This window comes from Phlebotomus argentipes, unplaced genomic scaffold, assembly GCF_947086385.1.
Source record: "Phlebotomus argentipes unplaced genomic scaffold, Phlebotomus argentipes genome assembly contig_2, whole genome shotgun sequence".
In the NCBI taxonomy this organism is placed as follows: domain Eukaryota; kingdom Metazoa; phylum Arthropoda; class Insecta; order Diptera; family Psychodidae; genus Phlebotomus; species Phlebotomus argentipes.
The window spans coordinates 1,849,026-1,858,161 of NW_026776162.1; the positions used below are offsets into that span (position 1 = coordinate 1,849,026).

The 9,136-nt window shown below is 40.6% G+C and overlaps 1 protein-coding gene across 1 annotated transcript; it reads left to right on the top strand.

The window, feature by feature from the left end:
* Positions 1-33: 33 nt before the first annotated feature.
* LOC132262997 (histone H4) lies at positions 34-747 on the top strand. Its single transcript, XM_059762532.1, has 2 exons — positions 34-315; positions 383-747. The coding sequence occupies exons 1-2, from the start codon at positions 136-138 to the stop codon at positions 512-514; spliced, it is 312 nt and encodes a 103-aa protein (XP_059618515.1). The 5' UTR covers positions 34-135; the 3' UTR covers positions 515-747.
* Positions 748-9,136: the final 8,389 nt, after the last annotated feature.

Consider the following 9,136-nt stretch of genomic DNA (forward strand, 5'->3'; position numbering starts at 1 on the left):
ATAAGTAGGGGAATCACAATGTTGAGTTGAACACCCGGGATATTCGGAAACCTCTCCGAAATCGTTCGCCATTTTTGCAGTGAAAATTGCGTCTCTCTTGTAGTGCGTGAATCTTGCAAGTTTTCTTGGTGAAAAATGACTGGTCGCGGAAAAGGAGGCAAGGGATTGGGAAAAGGAGGCGCCAAGCGTCATCGTAAGGTGTTGCGTGACAACATCCAGGGCATCACGAAGCCCGCAATCCGTCGCTTGGCCCGCCGTGGCGGTGTGAAGCGTATCTCCGGGTTGATTTACGAGGAGACCCGTGGCGTTCTCAAGGTTTGTACGCGCCCCATGGCCCAATTTCGCAACTGTCTGCAATGATTTGGCGCTCTGTGTGTTGCAGGTGTTCCTGGAGAACGTGATTCGTGACGCCGTGACCTACACGGAACACGCCAAGCGCAAGACGGTGACCGCCATGGACGTGGTGTATGCCCTCAAGCGCCAGGGCCGCACTCTGTACGGCTTCGGCGGCTAAAGTGGGGGCGCTCCGCTCCTGAGGACAGCCCATCGCGCCGCGCGAGGCAGAATCACTTAACAATTCCATCTACTAATTTTATCGCCAATAGAGCTTTTCTGTTTTTTTGTCAAATCTCATTATACTCTCGTATTGGTTTAGATATATACATTTTATGTATTTCGTTCATATTTCTGTAGACATTTTCGTATAAATTATATCTGAATAACAAGTTTGATTTGATGTGAAGAAAACACGGCGTATTGAGACTCGATCCAGTGTCCTTTGTTCACTTTCACTCCGCCAAAGTGGGTGGTTCTGGGGCGCTCTCGCCGCTAATCTGCTGAACCGTGCGATTTCCCCGGCGATAGTGACAACAAAGGCGTGCGGATGAATGGCGAGGATCCTTTGTACACACAATGGGTGGCGGAGCAAAAAATCATGCGCATGCCCTCCGGCTCATCCCGTGTGAATTTTCCGCTCACATCCAGCGTTAGCATCTCGGGAGGAAGTTCCCTTTGAGCCCCGCACTCGAAGGGTGTTGGACGTGCTGGATAAAAATCATGCGAGAAAGTGCGTATGTCGGAGCAACACGTTAATAAGCCAGACACAATTTGCGGGCTGATTTGATGGCTTAATGATGAAAATGATGCTGCCATGGAGACAATGTCTTTCATGCACACACATCACAGACTTTGCGGAGTGTCGTGCAGAGGTTTAAAAGTTAATTCTAATCCCATCTAATTACTTCCAGCACATTCATCTTCTGCCGCACAATCACTGCTAGTGTAACTCAAGTGGAGAGATGGTGGGAATTTTATTATGAATTATGAACGAGGTACTGGAAATTTTCCCACAAGAGTTTCAAGTTGCTGAGATTATCCTTTCATTGGGCAATAATTCCATGAAATACGAGATGGATTTTTAGACTTCAGCTCGATTTTGTGGTGTGTGCTAACACCGGAGTGAGTGTGTAATCCCGGGCTTTAATCCTTTTCAAATGAACACACCTCAGCAATAGTTAAACATCAAATTATCACTCAATGCTGACAATTGTTGAAAATAGATTTAGTCATTTAACAATTTAGTCAATTTGATTGATTTGGAGCAAAACAACTTGCACGAAAAATATGGTTATCTTCAAGTTTAAAGGGTTTAGATTAGATTTTAGAGTAATGATTTTACTCCAGAGGAGGATAGAAAATCACAGAAATCACATGAAGGAATCCTTTCATACATTGAAGTGATCCCATTATCGACCCTTATTGGAAGCAATTTTCTCCTAATATCGTTGAGAACAGGTGATTTCCCATTGAATTTCCACTCTCATGATTTTCAATGCATCAGCTCATTGTTTGTGCACGTTCTTCGGTCTAATGTGATTAAAATAACGTTTGAATTATATTAATGGACTCGGGAGTACACAGTGGCTGATGATGTTGAGACTTTGAAAGCTCGCCAAATCTGGGGTGTGAGAGAATTCATGAAACTGCTGGCCTGCAGGGAGTTGCAGGCCAGCAGGACCAGAGAGGTGAAGCTGAGAAGGGTGAGAAGTGATGCGAAGGTGTAGAGCAAAATAGTCGTAGAGTCCAATTTGTCCTGCCGAATAGCAGATACTCGATTCAGAGGGTGAGCGAATTTGTGCCAGATACGCAAAAGATACATAAATGTGATAGACACTCAACGCCGAGTGAAGTGCCTCAGTAAAGTAGGTATAATGAGGAATTGGAGCATAAACATGTATTTGATGTCGCACACAACAGGATCCACAAAATCCATAATGTCCTCATTTGCGCAATGTTACTAATTACACTCGGGAAACTTGCTGTTGTTCCAATAAATTCGACAGCCTTGAGAGAAAAACGCAACACTGTGAGATTTCTGGACTTCTTGTCGAAATACAATAGATAAATGGGATTTTTGGTGGAGCAATTAATTGCATAATAGTTGTTTTTGCCGCACGTGCCGCACGGAGAATGATCGCCTTGCGGAAGGAATTCTCTCCGTGTTGGATTGCTTTGTGGAGAATTCTCACATGCCGCACACGTCAAAAATCATCGTCAATCCAATTTAGGATATTGAATTTTCTTTTCACCTGTCCTGAATATCAATATAATTTACATTCAGTGTTAAATTTGACCTAATTTGAACTTCTAATTGGGATTTGAATTGACTCTACAGATATTTTTTTCAAAAAGCTGTCCCCATTCTGTTTAGTGTTTTACGCAATTAGAAATGGATTTTGTGCAATAAGGATTAGTTCATGCATTAGTGCATAAATAATTTATAATTACATTCACGATTATACATATACACAGGTTGAGATTACACAATGAGTTCCCGATATGAATTTTACATCGCGACGGCATTTAATGTGCATTACGCATGATGCCACTCATTTTGTGTGTGTGTATGCAAAACTTTATATTCTCCCTATGCAATGTGACCCATTAATGTTAATGGGAATTATCAGCGCTCGAAAATTTACTAATTTACTTGAATAGTGCACTCAAAGCACGCAATCAGCGGGTGGAGCGGGACATCAACGGGGAATGGGGAATGTTAATTATAATTTGTGCATTTCATATCGGAGCCATTTTGGCGATGGCGAGCAGAGGAAGAAAGGTGTTTCAGTGCAGTTCTCACAATATTGGTGATTGGAAAGAAGAGGGACAATTATGCATTGTGTAATATGAAATTTCATGACATCATAGTACAAAAGATAGATTGATTTGATGCGCATATGCGCATGTAAATGAATATTTCGAAACAGGAAAACTGACAGGAAATCAAATACATTTTGATCAAATAGTTATGAAATTATTTACATATGCCATCATTGTTCTACAATCATACGAAATGATATGAATGGATCACGAAATTCTTGCATTGTGTCGTGATTAAGAGAATAGCAGAGTATCGTCAAACTGAATGCCGTGATTTATCAGAACTTGATATCTCTAACTTGCACAACATTTAGCCAAAATATGCCTCTTCGGTGAATAGCATAGCAGGGATTCATTAATGCGCTTGTCATCTTTAGCGCTCCCTCACAAATTTATTATCAAGACATGCCTAAACAGTAGATTTCTCTCACAATGATAGTGTGTGCTGAGAGTGGCCACAATGAGCATCATGATTACATGAATATTCAGCAAATTTTGTTGCATTCCTAATATACATACAACTGAAGTCCTGTGTCATGTTCCCGGTAAACAAATTTGCATATGCGCAGGTAATTCTGGGGCACACAAATGGGCCTTAATACATAATTTAATATTATTTGAAATACGTATGAGAGCAAATGACATAATTATTATTTTGTGTACATTATATTGGACAAATTTGTTCTTTCACATTTTCATGATTACAGGTATAATGCGTATAACTGTGGCACCAGGGAATTTCGCTAAAAACTTATAATTAACATTTAATTTAATTTCCTATCCCTGCTGGATTTCGGAAAATTACATATTTAATGTGAAATTGCAAATAACCAGTTTTATCGGCTGAATGTGCATTGATTGGCAAATTGATCACCTTAAAAGAGTGCAACAAGAACATGCAATTAGGAGAGAAGCCACAAATTTTCTATGTGCCGACAATTGAATGATATCCGAATTCTACTATCCTAAGTGTTAATTCTCCCTCTATATGTATGTAATTGTTTTATGTAAAGCAGACACAGAGCCGCAAATGAAGTTATACAGAAAGTTTGATTCAGTTACTGTGTTATGTGGATGCAGAAGTTCGTAACTCTATTTTAGTGGAATTACCAAGAAGAGTGGCATTGCTTGCAAGATAGGTATGTGAAAATCTGTACTACACAATATAGATAAGTCTTGATTTGTGCCTCTATTTTAGAAAACCATCAGTTGTAAAGTCTCTGGCCAGCTGAAGTTGTGGGATGTGTTTTTGGACAGATAAAATCAAGGATAAATGCGATGGTAACATTATATGAAGTGATACCTTTATTTATACATGCTCGAATGAAGGAACATGATGACATCTCAGAGTTCAGCCTGGAAAGGCCTTGCCCAGGATGGCACTACGGCCATATGAGAAGGCAGATATTATTCACATGAGGGTAATTCAATCATCAAAGGAGGGGTTGAGCTACCTAAACGTATATTTTATTTTATTTAATATATAATAATATGGGGGTGGAAATCAGCATCATTTGATTGGATCACATCCCGGTAATCCGGTCACGTCCTTTTGGCGAATAACAGGGCCACGATGGCATCCACTGAGAGATGGTGGCAAAAGGTTTGAGGATGACGATTCAATAAGCCAGAAATGCTGGTAAATTTCGTCTTTAATACAGAAGTGGCTCACAAGTTGAAAGAGTGGATGTAAGGAGCTCCGTGGCTGTCTCTTCGCGTACAGGACTAATGGTATTAAATAAATTGACATGTTTGTACGGAAGTGTGCGTCTGGGTAGTCAGTAAAAAGGGCGACTGAGTCATTTTTTATAGCGTCCTACATATAAACGTGTGTATTGGCTTAATCCCCATACATCTCGCGTTCGCCCTCAGCCCTGAGCCAATAAATTCACTTCAATTTCTCGAGAGTTGGACAATTCTGCAAAAATGTTTACAAACAAGGCGATTTCTTCTTCTAAAAATACAGCAGTGAGCCAAAAATAAGTCCTCGTTTAATCCTTCAGCTCTTGTTTTTTTTCCACTGGGACTTTTAATTGAAGTGTATTCACGACGCTTTTGTTTTATTATAACGATGCTCTTCAGTTTGAATTTCTGCTCTCTCCTTATCTCTCTCCATTGTAGGAGAGAAAAAGATTTTTCTTATTAACTAATCTGAAATGCAATCAGCAAACAATGGTAATTGTTTTGTGGCTGTGACAAGGGCTGTGACTTATGTTTTAGCATTTTTAGAAATTTGCTTATCAAGGGATTACTCGTGTCACAGAGGAACGTGTTGGAATAGTGGTGGAAATTTATGCTTTATACCATTGATGCTTAGGGAGATTTTTATTCAATTTGCAATTTAAGAGATGATTCCCATGTTCATGGCGAGCACATGAGAGTATTTCAGTTTTATGTGACCGGCGTGCAAAATCCATTATATTGCGAGAATCACACAGGGTTTTTGGAATGTAATATCTTTTGTGTTTGCGAAAATGGTGACATTTTTCCGCAGCGTGGCCCTGATTTTGTCCGGCCACCCAGTGGAAAATCCAAGAAAGTTCCGCCATACCTATAGAATGTGAGCATTCTTGGACGTATGATGATGGTGCTCTATTCAATAGTGCCACTGTGGGAGAGAAAAACCTAATTCAATTTCACACCATATATTCTGCTTTTGTCCTTTCCCATCGTACCTTTTGTGTGTTGCCTTTAAAAGAAGAAACATAAAACACATAAAATGAAAGAGTTTTCTCGCCCCTGTACCTCGAGTACTTCAAGCACGGTCGGGGCTGATATGTAGGTATGTTAAAAAGAGGAGATCTAAATAGCAATAGGGCGAAAAAAGCTCTGACTGACTGGATTCCCCCGTTGGTTTTATCGCAAACAGACCAAACAGTGAAGTCTTCCTCCTGCTCGCTTCTTGTGTACATCCGGTGGCCGATGTATTGGACACTATAAACCCATTTCGCCACAGTCCACTGGAGGCACAATCAAACCAAAGGCTATGTGTGAATTTATCGATTTAATTCCTCAGCCCAACTTTTCCACCATCGTCATCCAATTTCGAATCTAATTTTCAGCTTCTGACTGCATCGATATATTGAAATGTTTTGGGGGAGAGAGAGCATTTGAACTGTGGAGACTGGAGCTTTCATTAGTGAAATGCCAGAAGAGACGTTTTCATGCAACCAATTTTATTGTTTGCATATAAATGCGAAATTTCATTAGAAGAAAACGCGTGAAATGAGTTTACCAAATATTTACACTGTGTTGTTGCGAGATAAAGTGCAGCTCATGATTGCTTCTCAATGTCTTCCTGCAGACAATAATTGAATTCACAATTTCCAGTTACCCGTTTCCCAATCCGATTATCTGATGTACTATGTACATACGTATGTCGAGGTATACTTACCCAGGTCATCAGTGCTCAAACACTCAAACGATGATACCAGGAATTATTCAACTATCAGGATGACTCCAACCGTCGCCATTGAATTGTGAAACATCCCCAATTCATAGCCGGAAATTATTATTTGAATTATACACTTTGGGTTGCACAAACGGAAATTTAATCCCCAGTTTTGCACAACAATGTTGTAAACTACAATCAAAAATGATTTAACACGATATTCACTATGCGTTAACGTTGCGCTGATTTGTAAAACCATTTGAAGTGTTTGCGGAGATTTATTTTCCGGACGGAACAAACCACGTTTTTAATAACCAAGATGACCTGGAATAAATGTTGTTTATTCTCGGGTCCAGGATCTTGAGAAATTCGCCTGGGTAAATGTAAAGGGAAAATTCCAAACTCATCAACTTCATCTACTTCCACTGCTATTCTACACATTTTTGGCGTGACGCATTTTCCGGGGTGGTGAAAAATATTCATGAGACGCGTGAAAGCTTATTATTTCATTATGCAAATTGATGTAAATTTGGGCAAAAAGTGTGAATGGCTTGGATTGAGTGGCGGAAAAAATATTTATATTTGCATGTGATGAAAACGTGAGGTTCACCGAAAATGTTATGTAAATTCCCAGCGACTGGAAATGTGATGGTGGGATTTTAATTTGATGAGAATGTCGGTGGCTCATGGCACCCCAGGAGAGTAAGGGGTTTGCTCATGAGACGGAAGTAATCCACCTTTTTATTGGATTACCCGCAAAATCTGTTGAGTTTTTCCCATGCTATATATGTGCATGGGTAAGTGGGCGGTTCAATTTGAATCAACTCTCTCAGTTGTACATCCTGTCCTGAATATAAATCATTGTGTATTTATGTGAATTCACACACATGAGTTCAATTGCAGGTCATAGACAGAGTGCGCAGGAGGGCGGGGGAGGGGGGAGAGCATTACATTCGGGGCTAATGCTCATCACATCTGAAACACTATCCCCATAGTGATAATTTCTAGTGACCGCTTGACCTATAGCATCTCACGAGAGAATGTCCGGGTCTGTGTATCTTGAATTCGCCTGAGCGACTCTTGGGATGAGGCTCCCATTCATTCGCATTGAATCTTGCCTGCTTCGTGCAATTTTGCGATGACTCGACAATACATCACCATCCAGCACATCAGCACAGAGTCATGAATTGGGCAGCCGCGCGGGGGTGAAAACATGGCAGCTCACAGACCAGACAGATGCCACAATAATGGGCGATATAATGGGGATTACAATTAATCCATAATTATTCCATGTCTCCTCGATTTCTGGGACGTCAAAGGAGCCATACTGCTGCCATTGTTGCTGGTGGGCTTTGTGTGCGACGGACGGAATCAGCGGGTTTGTTGGTCGGTGACCACTTAGCCAGAAATGACCACCACCCGGGGTGGCGGCAAGGTGGGCGCCCGTCATACATATATTTTACGTATGTGGATCACATAAGACAGGACACTAGATTAAATGTCACCGTCAACCACACATCTCGACATTGAAGCCCAACAGTCAATCAACTTGTAACAAAGTTAATGGCTTTGCCTCTCGATGGATGAGGAGAATCGAATTCAAGAAAATATCGTCTTACCTTTGAAAATGTATCACCCAGAGAAATCCATTTCTTCATCGCGGATCTCGAGCACAATGTACGTGTGAAACTGGAGTCAAACAACATCCATTTAACGATGAAATAGAATTAGCGCTAATCAAATAACGTTACTTTCCATATAAAGGATTTCCACAAAATGTGAGATGCACACATTTCTGAATTCTGAACACGCTCAATTAGGCGCTAAGCAAATTCAATACAAAGAGTGACATAAATCTTCTGTTTTCGGTGTTGAATTTCAGGGAAAACAATTTTTCCTTTATGGCGTCCATCTTGAATATATTCAAGAATATGAGCTGGAGCTGGTGTGCTCCTTGGAGTGTATCAGCCAGATGGATCCACTGAAGATAAATAGTCCAGAAAAATGGCAAAAACAATGGCTCGGAAACTAGCCTGAAGGGGTGATTTTAGGGTTTTCCCTATACATTACAAAAGGTGTGTTTTTCTCTCTTGTCCATCAGTCACCCAAGCATCAAGGCTGAGTCTCAGGGAAAGTGGCAAAAAATGGTTATTTGTTGAGTGGATGGGCGAGCAACTTTTCTGATGGCGAATGTCAAAAATTTCTTGAATGTATACGCAGAGTTGCGAGACGGGTGGCCTCTGACCTGGCTGTAAAGGGAGGAAAAATAGTAATTTTCTTCTGTGTCATAGGAAAGATGAACCGCAAAATGAAATGTTTCTTCTTTTTCCCCGATGTTGGCATTGTTTGTCGCTATATGCTTGTATGTTTGGGATTCCATTTTCTTATATGTCAGGGAGAAGTCATCACATTTTTCAATTTGTCTCCTCCTGTGGTGATGGAGGTATGAAACTTTGGCTCCAGAAAGCATCCCGACTCCCCAGTGTGTGTCACTTCTATATCCGTACTTTTCGGGAATTTATACTGGTCGTGAGTGGAAAGTTGAAAACGGCAAAATTCATCTCATTAAGTGTGACTTTAATTATA